The sequence below is a fragment of the Micrasema longulum genome, unplaced genomic scaffold, assembly GCF_059751315.1.
Source record: "Micrasema longulum isolate JH-2025_06_02 unplaced genomic scaffold, ASM5975131v1 h1tg000278l, whole genome shotgun sequence".
Lineage (NCBI taxonomy): Eukaryota > Metazoa > Arthropoda > Insecta > Trichoptera > Brachycentridae > Micrasema > Micrasema longulum.
In genome coordinates, this window is record NW_028277482.1 from 81,448 (window position 1) to 102,658 (window position 21,211).

Below are 21,211 nucleotides of genomic sequence, written 5' to 3' on the forward strand. Positions count from 1 at the left end.
ACTCCATTGTGAACTGCTAGTTTTGCCTTCTGCGATAAACATTTGTTTGCCAAAGTAGATTTCAGTGCACCGTTCACCCTGTTCCCGGCACTCACCCTCCTTTCAATATCTTTCTCAGCCTTTTCATCCCTAGTAAACACACTTTCCCAGATACACAAATTCTTCTACCTGATTTAGAATATCTCCGTTCACACTGATCTCACATTTAGTTATATTTTCATCCCTCTTTCAAAAACCATCACTTTCTATATATCAACATTCATTGGCAAATCGCTTTTCTTGCATATTATTCTTGAATTTGATAAATATACTACAAAATTAATTTAATAAAGCATAGGTAACAGGGGCGTGCGGTGGGGTTTTTGATTAGGGAAGCAATTAATGTATAAGTAATTGGTACATAATAATATACACTGCCCTTAAAAAATTAAAGACAAACTAAATACTTTATACATATGATTAGAAATAAAAAAAATAATTTTACATATCTACTAATAAATTGTAATAACAAATCAACCAACTTCACTATAATACTATAATAAAAAACTGCGAAGTATTTTGTGGAATTATATTTTATTTGACTAAAATGCAGTAAAACCAAAATAAATATTATCTTGTTAAAAAACATGGCTTTTCAACGAAAATTGATTGGTCATTATTTGAACCCGAAAAATCAATATATGTAGTAGATTATAAACTTCTGTCTTATAACAAATCAACATTATATTGATGTAATGTTTGAATTAAATTCTTGATTTAATTTTGTATTCCTACTCTACCACAAAATAATTATTAAACTATTATGTCCAGTGCCAAAATACCAAAATCGCATCTCTGTGCTGTGCGGCGCGGCGCGGCGCGGTATTGCGTTCGGATCACATGGAAAATAATGTATTGTTATGCTTCGATTGCTTCCATTGCCTAGTGAGAATTTAAGCCTGCGCCTGCACCCAGACTGCGCGTTCAGTACGGCGCTGGAACGAAATTTAGAATTTGCTTCCACCGCGATCATTCTTTAAATCGATACCCAGCTAGCCAGTAGCAAGTACTTGCCGATCAGTACGCGCTTGACAGCGCTGGTAGCTGAGGTAGGCGGAGGCTACGTTGCTTTTTAACATATTTTTTTAAGGCGATAGTAAAATTTCTTTACAATTTATTGCGATTATTATTAATCAAATTATTATTACATCATTTGTTTATAGTAATCTTAATGTTAGGTATTATGACGAATAATTAATTTATTAAATATGCTATTTTATAAATATTATTTGCCAAAATGTAGGGGAACCAATGGTTCCATGCGTTCTATGAACGGACCGCGCATTATAGGTAGGTACATATTATTTCCATATACAATTTACATGTTTATTGATAACCAATTTCTAACTTTTAAAAAAAATATAAAATACAATAAATAATTAGTTCTACAATGGGTACTTATTAACTAAAATTTATTTTTGAGAGATTATTCGCAAAAGTTATGAAAAATGTCGATTTTGTTATTTCGGAAACTGATAGACAACTCTTAGTTTTTTTAACCTCTTTGATATCGGCCTCGTGGCGTAATGGTCAACGCATAAGCCTACTATACAAAAGGTCTCGGGTTCAATTCCCGACATGGTTGATTTGAAATATTTATTTGAAATGGTGTTACTACACTAGAATATTTCTTAGTCCCTGGACTGGTACCTAAAGCGAAAGACTGATCATCTTACCTTCACGTAACAAAAATGATCAAGATACGCTGCGATTGGTATCCCAATTTAGTGCCCTAAGCACCGTTAGGCTCGGAAAGGGAATGATCATGATATTTTTCTTTTTTATTAAAGTTAATTTTGCACATACATAATTGTGATAAAACAGTAACCGAATTTAAAAGTTAATTTTAATTTTATGTAACATTATTTTATGATATCAATTAAGACTGTAGTTTGGTAAAACGCGCGCTAAATTAGGAAATTATACGATTTTGCTTTTTTAAAACGAACTTTTTTTTTAAACGCGCAATATTAAAAAAAACGATTAAAAATATACTTTAAGGTTTTATGTAACTAAAAAATTATTTCTTTCAAACCGGCAGATCATGCCATTTAAAATTTAGACTTAACTTAGGTATCTGGGATTTAAATAAAGACTTATTGGTAGCGGTAAGGGCAGGTATGAAGGTCATAAAAACGTTAGTAAGATGTTGTTATAAATTAAATACAACAGCCAGAATCATCCCCTTTAAAAAAAATATATATAATTTTAAAAAAAGGTTTTAACTAAAATATTTCAATGAACATATTTTAGTTGAAACCTTATACCAAAGGCATAAGTTTACGTAGAAATAAAGGAAAATGTCACAAAAATGTATGTGATTAATGCTTGTATTTCTTTTCAAAAACAAAGTATTAAGATTTTGCTGCTGCCACTTTCATGTTAAATTTTTTTTCTTCAAATTATTATAACAAATTTTAGTTCAACACTCACACACAGAAAGCCCAGATACCTAAGTTAAGTCAAAATTTGAAATGGCGTAATCAGCCGGTTTAAAAGTAATTATATTTTAGTTACATAAAACTTTTAAGTATATTTTTTAACAGAAATAGATTAAAAAATTATTGTTTTTATCTAATTTAGGTTTTTTTGTTTTTGCGCGATTAAAAAAAAAATTCGTTTTAAAACAGCAAAATCGTATAATTTTGCGCGCGTTTTACTAGACTACGGCCTTAAGGCCCATGATACAAACTAGCGGGTCGCTGATGCTAGGTATTTTATGTTCTACGTCCCGCCTTATATTTTCCAAAAACCTGCGTCCAGCGCAAAAGTATTTCTCCTAAATGACAAATAAATAAACATATTATTATAATTATTTTAAAACGCTACAATGCGCCGAGAGTCGAAATTTGGAATGATTTGCAACATAAATTTCTAAGGAGACAGACAACTCCTGCGTTTCGAAATATTCCCAAAGATTGATTAAATTACAGTGAAAAATTAATTGCTTTAAAGTGGATTCAATGCATTTAGAGTATAATTTGCCATAAAAGGGAGTTCGCTGAGAGAGCTAAAAGCCATACATTTGCAGGCCTATGAAAAGTGCATGGACAATTAGATTGAGCGTTGGCATCAATGTATCGACGCAAATGGCTAGTATTTTTAAGAGCATTGAGAAATTTATTAAATATTAAAATTTTGAATTTTTTTCTCGAATTTCCGTTTATTTTTGATCATGAGTTACAGTCAAACGTTACTTAAATTCATACAATTGTTTTTACTTCACTTAAATTATATTAATTTAAACTCTTTTATTTTTATATGATTTTTATTATTATTTTATTTTTCCATGCATATATTATGTACATAGAAATATAATTCCAAAATACACTCTAGAAAAACACATCTTAAAATGAAGCTATAACGTGGATTGGAAAAAATGCCCACAAAGACTTCAGCGTCTGAGCGTGGGACATTCCTTTTTTAATTATTAAAAAGTTTAAAGCATATATATATATATATGGTACAACATGACCATGAAAAGAAAAGAAAAACCAAATTAACACATACTGATATTACAAAAACATGATTTATTTGTAATATGCATTTAACCGAAGGAAATTGACCACTTTGTCCTTATTTTGGTGTCAACTTTGTACGACCAAACATCGATTTTTAGTTTTCATATCTTTTATTTACTGTAGTATTTCAATCAATTATTGTGTTTTTTTATGTGTGCATGCTGATAATGTCGTTCGGACGTTCAAGCTACAACTGATACTCGGAATACTGTATATATTCAGAATAAAATTAAACATCTAAAAATCACAGGGATGATTATTAAAATATTCAGAATAAGAGGACATGCTGGTATCGCAGGAAATGAGAAAGCTAATGAACGAGCAAGAGCCGCAACTTGTAAAAGAACGTCACCTTTTTTCTCAGAATTTCTCCTTAGTTTTGCGAAACGCTGTATCAAACAAAATACGCAGCAGCGTTGGGAGGATCATTACCGCGCTTCTTCGACAGGTAAAATCACTAACACCAACGCTGGCTGATGCAGCAAACTTCCGTCTAAAGTACTATTTAAACGACCCAATTTTTTACCCGACGCGGAGCTATGAGAAGTTACCTATGTAGGTTTAAATTAAGGAATGATGACTATTGTCCATGTGAGGATATTTCTTCACAGAGTATCAAACATGTGATATTTAAGTGCCCATTTTTCAGTTTACAATGCCATAATCTTGAAGCAGAATGCAGGAAACAGGGAATATCATAACAAATATGCACATTGTCGTTAAAAGGAGTTTTCACGCGACATTGTTCTTGGACTTTGCAACAATGGTGATTGGACTCGTAAAGGTAATAAACCAAAATCTGTGATCGAACATCCCATTTCCGAAATAAACAATAAATATTTTTTCCGAGTACTTTACCCTTGAATGATACGTAATGCAAATACAGGGGCCCAAATATAATTAAAAAATGTAAAAAAATGTCGTGCTTCTTGCTAGATGACCTGGAGCTCAATCACAGATGGCTATCGACATGCTAAAAAACGTGCTAAGTATTTGAGCAATCACCACGAACAATCATGAACACGCTGAAGTTAAAGCGGTCGCGTTGCAAAACGCCATAGATAAGTTCCTGTGCGAGATTCAACCAATCCTCTTGAACTGACCGAAGTTGAATTTCGTTTTGCAACGCGACCGCTTTAACTTCAGCCTGTTCATGATTGTTCGTGGTGATCGCTCAAATACTTAGCACGTTTTTTAGCATGTCGATAGTTATCTGTGATTGAGCTCCTGGAGCTCAATCACAGATGGCTATCGACATGCTAAAAAACGTGCTAAGTATTTGAGCGATGACCACGAACAATCATGAACACGCTGAAGTTAAAGCGGTCGCGTTGCAAAACGCCATAGATAAGTTCCTGTGCGAGATTCAACCAATCCTCTTGAACTGACCGAAGTTGAATTTCGTTTTGCAACGCGACCGCTTTAACTTCAGCGTGTTCATGATTGTTCGTGGTCATCGCTCAAATACTTAGCACGTTTTTTAGCATGTCGATAGCCATCTGTGATTGAGCTCCTGGAGTGGTGTTCTGAATCTTTTGTAACCTTAAAGATTGGTTAATTTGGGGATTTGTATTTTTTGAATGGGGTGACACTTTGCTTAATATAATGGCCACACTGATGATTAAACGTCAAATGATGAATAAAACCGTTTAAAAAACGGAAAAAAAACGAATAAGGTTTACTCAATTCAACCTAATTAAGTGTTTTGGGTAATGTTTACGGTCGCCATAATGTTCTAAATGAAAATCATAATGTTTTGAGTATGTTTAAATGTTTGTAGACAGGCTGGACATATTCAGAGCAATTGTTGATTAAATTCGTATAAGAAGAAGTATAAAAATTGAAAAATTGGCGTTGCCTCTCACCCACGTGATAAAGGTTTTTTTAGCTCTTTTATTTAACAAAAATCAACAGATGCAAGAGCTAAGGAAATGTCGATGTTTAAACAAAGGCAGAATGGTGAATGTTAAACAATGTGTAACATGGCCGCTTAAACCAGCCATAAGCCCTGCCCTGTAAATGCCTAGACTTCCATACTCTCTTCTCAACACTGTTTTCCCTCTCCGTTGTAATGAAATTAGACAGTCGTGATGTTTGATTTCACGTATTTATATTTATTTGATGTTAAATAATCATAAGTGTGGCTAGATAAGAAGTACAGTGTAAATGCATGCAGAAAATCCCTACATCACTCTAGGGGGTAGATTAGATTCAGAATACCACTCCTGCAATGCTTGATAACAAAAGTCTACGATGTATGCACGGGGAGCTCTTTGCTGATGAATGTAAATGTTAATGCTTTTTCTCAGGGGGAAGGATTTGAGTGGGAAACTCCCAGATAATTTTCCGAATGTTTGAGTGTGCTGTTTTATTGATGTGCCGTGTATTCATTTTAAAAATTATTATTATGTTTCTGATCCAATATTTTTTATTTATTCGGAATGCATAGTTCCCTTAGATACTCCGGAGCAGAGTTGTGGAGTGACTATACATATGTTTTGTATTCCACCCTTTGTGGAAAACGTCTTCTTCTTCTTTTTATCAGCCCGTTTCTCTCCACTGCTGGATATAGGCCTCTTCCAAATTTTTCTATGTTCTTCTGTCCTGGGCACTCTGTTTCCATCCACGGCCCACGAGTTCAACGACGTCGTTAGTCCATCTTCTTTGTGGTCTCCCTTTTTCCTTTTACTTCCGTAGGGTCTGCAGTTTAGTATTCTAGGGGTCCACCTATCGACTTCTTGTCTCGCCACATGACCCGCCCACTGCCATTTTTGTCTTCCCACTCTTTCTGCGATATCGGTCACCTTTGTACGGCGTCTTTATTTATTTCATTTTATTTTCTTTTATTCGGGAAACATACAGTACAGTTACAAAGTTTAATATTTTACACAATTAGACTTAATTCTAATGGACCAGTGAAGTTTCCATATTAAAAAGCAATTATATGTAAGGTTAATTATGAAAGTATAAAAAAGAGAAGGAAAAAGAAAACATAAATGAAAGTTGTTTAAAAATTAAAATTTAAGTGAAAAAAATATATTTTAAGGTTTGTAGTTTGTAGTGAGTATTTACAAATGGAAATAATATTAAAAATGAAGAAAATTTGTAAGAGTAATTAAAAATTAAGAATGGAAATAAAGAATGAAAAACATGCTCAGATGTAAAAAAAATAAAATAGTAATAACATTTTTTTAAAAAAGGAAAAACATAAACACATATTTATTTCAAGGGATTCAAAGAAACGATGAGAAGAATCTTTAAATGAAATATAAGACAGTAAATTTAAATTTAGGTCAATTTAAAAACATCTTCAAAATTAATGACACATTTTAGTAAGAGCAGCAATATATTGATTTTATTAACATATATAATATAAGTAATTAAAAGTAGTTTAAAAGTATAAAAACATGCCAATGGCAGCAGAGAAAAAAGAAAAAATAAAGAAGGAATAACAAGTATAGCAAGTAATCTTTAAAATTTTAAAAAGCAATATAAGGAGAAGATTTTAAACCAAGAGAAGTCGATAAAATTTCATTAAAGCGATCTTATCTCCTCAATCCTTATTCGGTCTCTTAAGGAGACGCCCAACATTTGTCTTTCCATAGACCGTGTGGAAAACGTAGCCAGCGTTATTCCCGAAGTAGACTCACATAATAATATTGTTAATTGAATCGGCATTCACTTAACAATATTAACGTAATACGTAACACTTTATTACAAATTATTATGAAAATAAAACTTTGTTATTAGAGTCCTTAAAATATAGCTAGATAAGAATGACAGCTGTCAAACTAATTTTATTAGTGATGGGAAATTACTGATCACTGATCAAATCGATTTTATCAGTTATTTTATGCAATCATGAAACTCTGTTTCCAAAAATTGATTAAAAAATGAAAAAACAAGCCTATTATAGTGTGTTGAATACAATTATTTACCAAAGATAAGACATTTATACTTTTTTCGTGAACATTATAAAACGATTTTTTTATTTGATCAAATTACATTGATCAATTTGTCCCATCTCTAACAATTGTGCAAAATGATGTAACCTTGTAAGAACGTCATTAAAAATTAGGTTTATTTTAGTTTTTTTTTAGTTTTAAAGCTGATTTTATATATTTATTTTGATTTATATGTCAAGAATTGTATTGAAAAAATAAACTAACTTACTAAATTCGAATGATTTTCCGTGCGTCAATTTAAATTACTCCTTAAACGTTACTACAAAGTTATGTCGTCAGTTTTTCTGACAACTGTCATTCTAATCATCTTACATTTTAAGGACGATAGTGTGACACATTTTTTATTATTTTACATTGTGCTAAATTTTTAAGAAATAAATTCCACTTAACGTCCTTTCCCTTATTGATCATGTTTTCATATCTGTGCTTTAGATAACTATCCATTTATATGCCAACACCTTAGATAAGTGGAAAAAAAGCCCCAGCTCTAAGTTTCACTGATTAATTTGTTTATTTTTTGTTTAGATTATATTACATTGTGAACAATATTCTGTGTTTCCTATTTTAGTTTTATATCACTCGTCGATGGGAGGAGTGCTCTCCCAAAATTGTAGTAGTGTTCTTGTAAAATAATAAAAATTGTGTAACACTAATAACAAAGTTTTATTTTCATTATAACTTAATAAAATATTAAATCAGTTCTTCATCAGACTTCATAAAAATCCAACCAATCTCTCAGCCTTATTACGTACATAAGTACGGATCTCAAGATTTGTGCACCTACCGTATAAAGTTTGATTATTTTTATGTATAACTTATATAGCGCCATTTTCGTAATGCGCGTAATCCTCAAGGGCGCTTTACATAGTGCTTCCGTAGATAAATAAATTTAATTTAAGCTTTTTAATTTGCGATTTAATTCAAACAACTTATTTTGTTATCACATTTTACGGATGTCTTGAACAAGTGGAAGAATTTGTGTATCTGGGAAGCATGTTTTCAAGAGATGGAAGACTGGAAAAAGATGTTGAAAAGAGGGTTCCTATATGAATGATCTTTATAATTTATCTATAAAAGGCTCTATAATTAGCTTTGCTGATGATGCTGTGCTATTATCTCAAGGAAGCGCATGGGATATTGTATTTGGAAAGGCTGAAAATGACTTAAACTTAGTAAAAAAATGGTTAGACTCAAATTATCTAACACTAAATCACTCGAAAACAAAATACATAACATTTAAAATTAACAATAAGACTATATATAATCCAAATCTTTCCATAACTATTCACAGCTGTAATTTACAATAACCAAATTCAGAATATTCAATTTGTAAATCGTTGGACAGGGTAGATTCAATGAAATATTTGGGATTTTCATTAATAAATAATTCCAAGGGTGCAAGTTTAAGGACAAAATTCAAAAAATCTTTTCCCTCCATGTTGCAATATAATACTTGTATATCGATGTATTTATTTTCTTTATAAACTACTTAAAGACCTCCACCATTTGCGAAGGGGGTTGAAGTGGAGGCATATAATAATATTGTGGGGTGGGCTAACCGAGGTCAGGACAGTTTGCGTGACAAATCAAGATAATGTACCCCCGTGTTATAAAAGGTGATATGAAAACAATGACTCAGAATAAACGACAAGAAATTAGGAACTTAAGTTATAAATTCATAAAAAAACTTCAACTTTAGTTTTTGTTGGAACTTATAACATTTTTACTCGTATCAAACACGAAGCTTATGTCATACTTAACTTAAATTCTGTCTTATTTAAAAAACGATGTCATAATATTTGTCAAAACATTAGTGTTGTAACCCAACTGTTTCAAGAATATCTAAGTGAAAGGAACCAAATAACAAAAATAGATAACTCAGAATCGGAACCGATTGAAAATGAACTAGGTGTCCCCCAAGGATCAGTGCTAGGACCAATATTGTTCATTATATATATAAATGACATCACACAGATAATAAAACACTGCAAAGTACGACTATTCGCAGATGATACCCTTATATATATAGCGGGAGAAAACTATGAAGACTCAATTAATAAATTGAATGAAGATCTACAGAACATATCGTCATGGCTAAAGATAAATAAATTGAAATTAAATGTTAGTAAAACAAAATATATGGAAATAGGTAATAAAGCACATGGCAAAACAATGAATGTAAATATTGATGGTAAAATTATTGAAAGGGTTGATGAAATGAAATACTTAGGAATTATTCTTGACTCCAGATTAAATTTAACATCACACTTTGAATATATACATAAGAAAATTTCAAAAAAGATTTTCTTCCTAGGAAGAATTCGAAAAAAAATAAACAAAAAGAGTGCAGAACTTATATACAAAACAATAATTGCCCCTCATTGGAACTATTGCTCTACTATATTATATTTAGCTAACGAGGGAGACATAAACAAGTTTGAAATACTACAAAATAGAGCAATGAGAATTATACTGAAAAAAAGCAAATATAATAGTGTTGAAAAAATGAGAAAACAATTGAACTGGATAGGAATAAAGAAAAGACTATTGTATAATGTATTTGTATTTATATATAAAGTGTTTAATAATCTCATGCCAAAGTATTTTATAAGTGAAATTATATTAAATAGAAATGTACATAAATATAGGACAAGAAATAGAAATAGGATAAGACTACCACTTAAGAAAAAAACAAAATCACAAAATAGCTTAATGTATAAAGGGTTAAAACTGTATGATGAGATGCCTGAAAGTATGAAGAATGAAAGAAAACTTACGGATTTAAAAAAAAAATGTTATGTTTATTGTAATAATGTAGTTATGTAAGAAATATTTAATAAGTATTTGTTATAATTGTAAATATATTAGTTAATATACAATGTAATATTAACTAACTTAAGTAAATAAATAAAAAAAATAAAACAGAGTCGCTCATAAAGAGGAAAATCATTCTACGATTATTGACCACGAAGTTAGCTGCAGATTACAGCAATACAACGGGCCGCAGATATTTGGGTTGAAAATTGTAAGTGCAAACCGAAACTGTCCATTACACGTTTGTTGTTAAACTAAAAACTAACAAAAATCATAACAAAAAAATAGAACGCTTTTGTTCTAAGTAATCTAATCTTAAGGGCTTCTCTACAGAATTATTACTCGGAGGTCAAACTATTACTTATTACACTACACATTAAAATAATAAGAGATTTAAAAAGGGAAAATGAAATATTTATAGAGATTGGCTTTAATTAACCATAATTTAATCCAAAGATGATAATATTTCAAATCTAACTGCTGAAAAATAAAAAACCATTGGGTATCGCTAACGACTCGGGCAAAACGTGCACCCACGCCAACATCCCGAGAGCTACTAAGTAGCTAGTCACACGTCGATCCTGGCATACATGCCTTTCGGCTCTGCCTGCTTTTGACATGACCAGACCTAAGATTTAAGTTTATCTGATCATGCCACGTTTTCCTTGGTCGTCTTCGTCTCACGTTTCCATCCATTTTCGCTATATATACTTGTTTTACCATTCTTTCGTCATCTATTCGTTCTACACTACCAAATCATCTCAGATACCCTTTCTTAATCTTATCAATTATACCCGACTCAGATTTACACTCTCGCCTGATTTCATCATTCGTAACCCTGTCATACATTGATTTCCCACACATTCGTCCGCGTTTACTCGGCTTTCATCCTTCCTCTGCCAGTTTCATGTTTTACTTCCATACATAAGTGTTGGGACTAAAACTCCGTTGTGCACTCCGTTGTGCAGCTTCGATTGACATATTCTTATTAGCAATTACTGTGCTTAGTGCACCGTTCATTTTATTACCCGCATTTACTCTACTTTCAACATCTTTTTTTAGTCTTCCATTATTGAAAACATGCTTTCCTGATACGCACATTCTACTTGTTCAAGACAACCGTTGTTTACATTTATTACGCAGTCAGTAACCTCACTTCCCCTTTCAGATACCAATACTTTTGACTTACTTTTGTTCATCACCAATGCGCTATTTTTATTTATAATATTAATGAAAAAATATTTTTTTGAAGTACTAACTTTGTGGTTATTCATTATAATAAAATAAATGTAAGACAACTTTGTTTTAAATCACACTTTTTTTTCTAATACCGACTGGTTTCAAAGTTACACAAGTTTATTTATTATGGTATGGTATATAATTAACTAACGAATGGTATATAATTAACTAACGAATCTTATCCTATTTTATTTTAACAGTGTTTACTTAATATAAGATTGAACCATATGTAGCTAATAAGTCAAGTCATTTTTTCATGTTGATTTTGTAAAGATGGGAGGTGTGGAGTGAGAATGATACGATCTTTAAAACTAGAGAGGAAAGACTAAAGGAAATCTATCTTTACAAGAACAACGCAACAAAAAGACTAACTTATTATATAAGCTCCATTTGTTTTTTTTTTAAAACAAAAAAAACAAAAAATAAATATTAAAAAAAATAAAAAATATTTATGAACCCTTACATTCATTCATTTGACAAAAATTATACATAACTTTTTTTATACCCTGTTGTTGATAATAATATTTTTTACGTTTTATCTGGTAGTTTATTGTATAATTTCAGTCCCTGATTTATTGGTCTCGATTGTTCTTGTTTAGTTTTGGAATGTTATATTTTATTTATTTATTTTTATTTTATTAGGGAAATCAACAGGTCTACATACATATTTTTAGTAAACAAACAGATATAGTGTATAAACTCAGAACTAATAACAGATTTCCACATAGTATACAAAGTTAGTAAAGAATATATATATTACATATCAAATAAATACATACAATTTATACATATAAAAATGTTATTTTCAAGTACTGAATAATCAAAGATTTTTTAAATATTAATTTTAAGAACATTAAGTTACTGTAAATTGGGCGGGATAAGGACAAAAATGCTTGAAGAGAGGATAAGGAGGGGGGGGGGGATGTACATATTTATTATTATAATGTCTACTAAGTTACATAATACATTTTTAGTGTAAATTTTAAATCTGACAGAGTGATGTTTGTATAATCTATATTTTTAATCTATGCAATATTGTTCTGATATTATTGTATTATGTCCATGTTTATTACAATTTTTTTCAAGTTTTAATTCTGTGTTTACAATGGTATCTGTGACTAGCTAATGAATAAATTTTAAAGATTCTATCTGAAAAAGTTTATTAACATTTAATTGTTTAGTTTATTAAGAGCTCTGTAGTTGGTGTTGGATGAGGGAGGTTATATACTAGCTTCAATATTTAATTTTGCTGTCGCGATTCGATATTGCGTGAACACTGTTAAAATAAAATTCATTTATTCATTCATTCTAGATACCGATTTGATAGTAACTACCAGAAAAGGTTCTTACATTCACATAATACAAGGCTAGCAAAACGTGAAAGCTTGTCAGTACCGAGGTTTGTAAACAAGTATGGCCAAAGATCACTTCATTTTACAATTACTAAAAAATTTAATAAGATTCCTAAGATGATTTTAAAAGAAAGTGTTGACAAAGCTTTTAAGAAAATAATAATAAAATGGTTAATGTGTAACGAAGCTTTATATTGATTATCATTTAATGTCATCTATTTTAATTTTTACAAATAAACTTTGTGTGAAAATTAGGTATGCTTTTAGTTCTTAATAATGTTTATATTACTTTTTAAATTTATATAATTTCTCTAACGTTTCTCTTTGTAAAGAAAAAATAAAAAACCTGCTGACAAGCCGGTTTCGCGGTTTAGTGGGTTTCATTATTTTTTATTTTCTGTTCATATTTTTACCTTCGTTAATAAAAATAAATATAAAAACATATATATATATATATATATATATTAGTTAATAATACATTTATAAAGAAGCTTGTGCAGCTTTGAAACTGGTGGGTAGAAAAAATAAGTGGTTAAAATAAAAACGAATTTGTTTAATATTTATTTTATCACAATTTTAGTACTTAAATTTTAAGTGTATTTGGCACTCACTATTTTATACTATAAATTAAGTCATCCTGTATGCAGTAGTTAGTGGGTTCATAAGAAAAACGATTTCAAAAAGCTTATGTTATTTTAACCCTGTCACAGAAGGTGATAAATAATTCATTCAAAAAACACTGACAGGTGGGGTAAGAAAAAGCTCCAATATAGATTATGTGAAATTAATTACGTATGCAATTTCCGCTCAATTTCTCGTGGTTAAATTAAAAATTGAAACCTCTCCATGGGCAAATAGCGACCTGTTTTTCAAGGAACAAAAGTATTATGCAACAGAAATTGTTTGTTTATATTTGTATACATGGCAAATTATACATTAAGGCTGTAGTCTGGTAAAACGAACGCAAAATTAGGAAATCATGCGATTTTGCCAGGATTATCGAAAACGATTAGGGCTGGTCTGAAGGTCATAAAAAAGTCAATTAGATATTGTTTTAAATTGAATATTACCACCAGAATCATCTTCTTTTTTCAAAAAAAGATAATACAATTCTATAAAAAATTAACATATTACAACAGAGATGAAGAACATTTAAGAGAAGGTAATATAGAAGTCTAGGCATCTACAGGGCTTATGACCTGTCAATGGCTGGTTTAAGTGGCCACTTTACACACTGTGTAACATTCACCATTCTGCCTATATTTGAACATCTGTATCCCTTCAATTCTTTCATCTGTTGATGTTTGTGAAGTTAAAGAGCTGAAACCTTTATTTAACCGGATTTGGAAATAACACTGTATTCCTCCACTGTAATACTGGGAAATTAGAAAAAGGTGATTGTGCTGACCATGTGTATTTGATTGATCACAAACTGACAAAACTGCAGTGAGGGGTACAATGAAAGTTTTTAAAGTTTATTTGTTTTGTTATTTTCGCGGTTTGATTGTAAAGAAATATTAAATTTTCGCTTAATTAGTTTAAAAATAAAAAAAATTGATATTGATATGCGAAACTGAAGAAAGACTCAAGTCTTTATGAACAGTTTCGGGAAAGGGGTGGATTCTTTCATTGTAGTCCAGGAACTATAAAATGTAATATTCTAGTGATAAAACACATTTTAAAATAAATAAATCATATTGACCCTGTCGGGAATCTAAGCCGAGACCTCATGCGTGGGAGACAAAAGCGCTGACTTTTTGGCATTGAGGTATTTATTGGTCTGAATAGATACGGGGGTTTTTCAGTAGGGGGTTAGATTCTTTGCAAATTAAATCAACGCTTTGGAGCAAGATCGATAGAAAAGAGCGAGGTTATTAGGCCAAAGGGCTACCCGCCCCGTTGTCGTGTACCTACCTGTTAATAGAAATATTATATTTCAACTCTCTACAGGTAAAGGTTATTGCGGACGTTTATTACACTGTTGAAAGGTCTTAGAAACCTTTGCAAGAGCCAGTCTTTTGCAAAATACGTTGAGTGAAAATGGCTTTCATTTGCTGATATGGATCTAAAATAAAGTAAAACAAAATTAAATAAATTAAAACAAAATAAAAAGTCATTTTTGACTCTTGTGGTTTTCATATAATGTGCAAACTTGTTAGCTCATTATATTATTTAAATAGGTTTTAAGAACGCTGGATTATAAACTTTTCGATTGCAGTACACACGTGAGCACTGCGAAAATGAATACACAACGGCGTTTATTACGAGCGAGTTCACAAAAAATGATATTTATTTCATTTCAAGATTTTTATTTTATTTTATTTTATTTGGGATGTTTACAGCTATTACATAAACAAAATAAGTAGAAAAATATTAACAATACTAAAGCCAATTAAAAAAAAAATCTAATGACACATAATATATGAGAAAAGAGTTTACGTAATTTTATGTGCGTGACGTTTGTATTCATGTGTATGTGAATGTGTGTATGCGTAAATGAATGAGGGAGAGGGTACATGTGCGTGTGGGAATGAACGAGGGAGAGGGTGCGTGTGTGTGGGTGCGTAAGTATAAAAAAATAATTGTTTAAAACTTGTAAATATATGAAAAATGGTACAAGAAAGAGCTTGGTAAAAAGTTTGAAACCTTTTTGTTAAAATTTAAATCAAGAAATGTTAAAAATTGTATTTTTTAAAAGTATGTTAAATTTCAAAATCTTAAATTTTAAATTATAAAAAATTGTATTGAAATTGTTAGGAGGAACTTGATAAGAAAATCGATTTTCTTTGCCTCCATTTTTGGAAAAAAAAGGGGAAGGATTGATATGTACACGTGGAGAAAGTCGCTATTGTCATAAGGCCCTGTCCGCGCGTGTTCATACGAGGACAATGCGGCCGCGCGCGGTGAGAGAGGTAATCATCGTTCCGCGGAGATGCACGTCTATTTTTGTGGCAATGTCCCGAAACAATGTTTTGTCCTACAAATTGCTGCTTTTGGGTGTGCCGCCGGTGACTGGCCTTGAGTGTCACCTGGGGGCGTTTTGGTGCTCCAGAGAGTAGCTACTAACGTTTCCTATCATTGTTGACATAAAGGGGTTTGAACTGGGTGATAGATTTATTTTACTTATACTTCCGCTTGTCCCTACTTTGTAGACGATGAGGGGAGGGGGATTTTTAGCGACAGTAAAAGGGTAATTAAAAGTTGTAAATGTAAATATTTGTTCGTGCTTTTCCTTACTGAATTTGGTTAGTAGAGGAAGAAATATAATCAGTTCGTGAATTCATAAAAAAAATTGCTTGCTTGTATGAGTGAATCTGAAGAAAGACATTGAGTCTTTAAAATGGATTCGGGTATGTGGTGGATGCTTTCAATGTCCTATAAACCGCTATTTACACGTGGACAATGATCGAGTCCGGGGACAGAGCAATATTGTATTTTCCACGTGTAAACGGCCTTTAAGGTTGGCTATCATTTCTGAAATCAGAAGACTAAGGTGTGGTCCACTAGCTGATTCAAATTTACGGCCAAATGGGGTAACTCTCGGTTCTATTTTTGACGGTTCAGCGAGAATCACTCAACGAGCTTTTCCAATAATTGAAAAATGTTGACATTTGAAAGAAGCCTTGATTAATTTATGACAGTTGAAGGTGGGTTTACCGTTATTAATGATTCCGATTTTCGATAGAAATCCAGCTCCATAATTTATAATTAGACTGAGGAATAGGAACATTATCGATTGATGCCACTAAATTTGTTTTCTAGAATCGTGGGATCAGCAGTCTAAAACTGTTGTCTTAATTTTTCAATTTCAATGTAAAAAAATCGGCATTGATTTATTTTTAAATAACTTTTTTACCAACCCCTGAACATAGATTTAGTAGAGTTTTTGATATTTACATTTTTGAATTATGTTATTTATAGCTCAAAAACAATTAAGGTGAATCAGGGTAAGTGTAGATATGGGGAAAGTGTAACTAATCTACCTTAGTTTCAAAAGAATAATTTTTAAAAACGCCATCTAGTTGTAAAGAACACAAGGTCAATTCAATAACTTGGTCAATAGGTGGCATTTCTGTAGGGCGTAAAATACTTCATGTGTGTTAGTTTTGCTGGCAAAACCCTAGAAAATAAATTTTAATAACCTATTGAAAATTGAGCCTTATTTCAATGGAAAAACAAATTGGCGATACGGAAGCTGGTTCCCGACAGTAGGTATATAAAATTTGCAATGTCACAGCGCAAAATGGAATTATTGAGAATCGTATGAGGTACCTAAATTTTATATTTGGACGTCATTTCTCCGGCCACCCTGTATATTGAGTTGTATACGTAATTGGTGCTGTGTGAGGTTTATATTTTTAAAATAATAATATCACTGTATTATGCCAACGTAACACTGTGTGCACAACAATAAACATTAATAAATAAAATAAAACAAAATGACCAAAACCAACAAACTCTTAAAGATGGACATGTTAAAAGTAGGAATAATAGGCGTGCGTGCATGAGAAGATGGATGAATGTAGAGTTTGCAAGATTTGTATGCAAAGACATAACGATATGGCATTCTATCCTCTCTGCCTACCCTTAGGGGAAAACGGCGTGATGTTTTGTTTGTTTGTTTGTTTGTTTGTTTGTTTGTTGTCTAGTATCCAAGTGAAATAATTCAATTAGATGAATCTCACCCAGATCCATAAAATTTTTACATCTTTGACTTCATAATAATAGGAAAATATCACATACTGATAAAAATACATAAAAAGAATTAAAAATAATTAGTTGTATTTTCAAAATCAATATGAATATTGCGGAGAAATGTTTTCTTAAATAAATAAATAATCCAGATCTTGTCTTGATGTCCCTTATGTTTGTCAATGCTTCTTTCCTTTTTTTAAAAAAAATGTTTTTAACTATTCTTTTATTGTAATATTTAAACCCTATAAATTGTATAAATGGACAATGTCCGTTAATAAATAAATAAATCTAATTAAATAAAAATTATAATTTTTAAAAAATACGCCTAGAAAAACGCGACATGTTTGACCGCGATATTTGTGACGTCGAGATTCGTAACAGTGTTCATTCGTGACAAATTTGAATGGTCAGGAACAAATAAACATCAATCGTGACGTATTAGGGGCGTGGCCAATGGAATGACCGTTTTTGTGGGAATTCAAAATTACAAATTTAAAAATATTTTTTATGCTACTTATAAGTAAAAAAAATATTTTTTTACTGGACAGTATTTAATAGACCTTTATTACTTGAAATTTTTTTCTGAAAAATCGTGATATTTCCCTATAACAGGTGGAAGAATTGAAGAAATATGATTGATAATCGAGTTTTTTTAGTGTGTTATTTGTTAATTACTATTATATTATATTTGTTTTTTATATGCAGGAACAAAGTGATTCCATGTATGTGTATATTAAAAATAATTTTAAAAAAGTAAAAAACAAATCACAATGGGCAAAATGTATTCATAATGATAGCAAAAAACCCCAAAAAGGTATGATCTGTTCATAGGTATATCTTCAAAAGCACAGTAGGGAAATATCACACACTACGAATACCGATAAAAATATGTAAAATGGATTCAGAAAAATTAATCGTAATTTTAAAATCAAATGGATATTTCGGAGAAATATTTTCATGCATAGTTTTTAAAAATAAATTATTTAAAAATATGTCGCTACAAAAACACGACATGTTTGGCCTTGATATTGTGGAAGTTCAGTGTTTTTAAAAAAAAAATTGTTTGATAATGGAATATTAAACAATTTTTTTTTTTTTTTTTTTAATATCGTATAATTAGCGCTATGATTTTTTAAAGTTTTGCATTTCTGAAATAACTCCGCGTGTGACGTCAGAGGTTGTTCTATGACAGTTCTTCCGATTGGTTTGTTTACGGTGACCAAACCGGATATCCTTCAAAGCTCTCATATCACAGTGGATGGTTCATATGAACCAGTGACGTCATTCAAAGTAGTACGTTTTTATAAAAAAATAATATTTTTTTTCGTACACTTTTAAGAATTTTTACCGTACAATTTAATGCTCCAATTTTTACCGCGCGCAAGAAAACCTTTTTTGTATCCAATTTCCCGTAGGGCTGAAGTTCCGCATTGTGCCGTCAAGATTTTTTAATAAATAAAATAAATAAAAAAAAAAAATAATAACCCGCTAAGTCTCCATTTGGGGCATGTCAGCAGGTGGGATAGAGGAGATATGGAAGGAAGTATTAAAAAATCGTCAGTGTGTAAAGTGGCCAGTTAAACCGGCCAATGACAGATTATAAGCCCTGTAGATGCCAAGACTTCTATATCAACATCTCTAAAATGTTTTTTTATCTCAGTTGTAATATGTTAATATTAGCAGCTCCCAAGGAGTTAAATGTAGTCCTTGCCTACCGGAATTTGGACAGACTAAAATATTGTTAAATGGTTTTTTATTTTTATTATTGTTATATTTAAGAACTACTTATACTTTAAAACATAAAAAATTTCCATCTTAAAACAGGCTAAGCCATATTAGATGGAGACTATCCTATCCAAAGGACGCTCTGTGTTCATTTTCTAATCCACTGGTTTTATATAGATTCCCTGATATTAAATATGTATCCTTATTTATGCAATAAATTTATAAAATAAAATAAATAAAATAAGTTAAACTCACCTGCATCAGCTCTGACATCAATCCGTTGACTAGAAACTTTTGCTCTGACACCATCTCTGATGATGCTTTATCTTCTCTTGGACCTAAAATATATATGTATTTATTTTTTTATTTATAACATTGAACCTATCAATGAACGATCGTATGAAATACGGCTTTTAGAATTATTTTCTTTAATAATTTTGATACAAAATATATATATGCAGTATTGTGCGAATTAATGGATTAAGAGTGATTTTTGTTATTTTTTGCGTATAGCAACACTTATATGTTTATCTGACAGTTGTTTAGCGCCAAAAATTATGACTTACAGTTAATAATTCCTTTGGAAGCTCATATTGATGTTCGTAGGTGTACTATCTGTTGTTTTTTTAAACATTTTTTCAATAAAAGTGTTTTTTCGTGTTAGGATATTTATCGTAACACAAAAATACTTCCTTTCAAGGTAATGGCACTGTATGACATCACTAACACTATTTCAAACATCATAAACTTTTCTGCTCACACAAATTTAAAACTTACATTTAATCATGAAATTCACAACTATAATACACGACATGCAAAAAATCTTCACATTTCTAAATTTTGTTCCACGAAGTTCGGCAAAAGGTCTCTGGAATACATTGGTCGTATACAATTTAATAAACTGCCTGATGACCTTAAAAATGAAATGTCGAGTGGTAAATCTCAAAGACCAGAAATGAAGACCTATTTCTTGAATCTTTTTGAAAGTGATAGTTTTTAGCTCAGTTTCTGTGAATAGTCTATATATTGTGTTTTAGGTTTAAATGTTTTTCTTTTCTTTTTTTAATATTAAGTTCACAGAATGTTTAAATGTTTTTATTTTCTTTTTTAATATTAATTTCACAGAATGTTTAAATGTTTTTCTTTCCTTTTTTAATATTAAGTTCACAGATTGTTTGAATGTTTTTATTTTCTTCTTTAATATTAAGTTCACAGATTGTTTAAATGTTTTCTTTCCTTTTTTAATATTAAGTTCATAGATTGTTAAAATTTGTTTAAATTTTTATTGTTTAAATGTATACTATGTATTGTTACAAGAAATGTACTATTTTTTTTATGTACCGTCCCAAATGAGTTTTCTCGTACAACTCCTGGGAATATAATATCATGATATTCATGTCTTATATGTTTTATTAATAAATAAAAAATAAAAAATAAAAAAAAAAAAACTATTTTATGAATTGCTTGCATATTAAACAGTGTTATGAGTTGGTTTAAATCATGAATATCACGCCGACGAAAAGGAAAAAGATTATAACCTTAAGTCAAAATACATCAATGACTTAGAAAGAGATTGCAAATGAATGTTTTGTGGTTCAGGGAGCAGTCAGTTTCTTTAACCAGAAAATAGAAACAGGGTCAGTTGAAACAAAGAGAATTAGGAAATGTGGAAGAAACCGGAAAAGTGTCCAAGATAAAATATCTTTAATCAGACATAGTATGTTAAACCCCAAAAAAACAAATTACAAGCTTTAACGAGATTTAACAGCCACTAGGGTGATGATACATGACTCAACAGTACGAAAAAGACTTATCAAATCTGGAGAAAAGGCAATTTGACCACAGAAAAAACAACTCCTGA

The 21,211-nt window shown here is 30.8% G+C and overlaps 1 protein-coding gene across 1 annotated transcript in view; it reads right to left on the bottom strand.

Annotated features, from left to right (window-relative positions):
* The window catches only part of LOC148282919 (uncharacterized), a 104,017-nt gene that overhangs the window by 16,848 nt on the left and 65,958 nt on the right, over nt 1–21,211 (bottom strand). Inside the window, exon 5 of the mRNA XM_088224284.1 lies at nt 19,606–19,688. Coding sequence (XP_088080410.1) covers nt 19,606–19,688 — 83 coding nt within the window. The remainder of the gene's footprint in view (nt 1–19,605; nt 19,689–21,211) is intronic.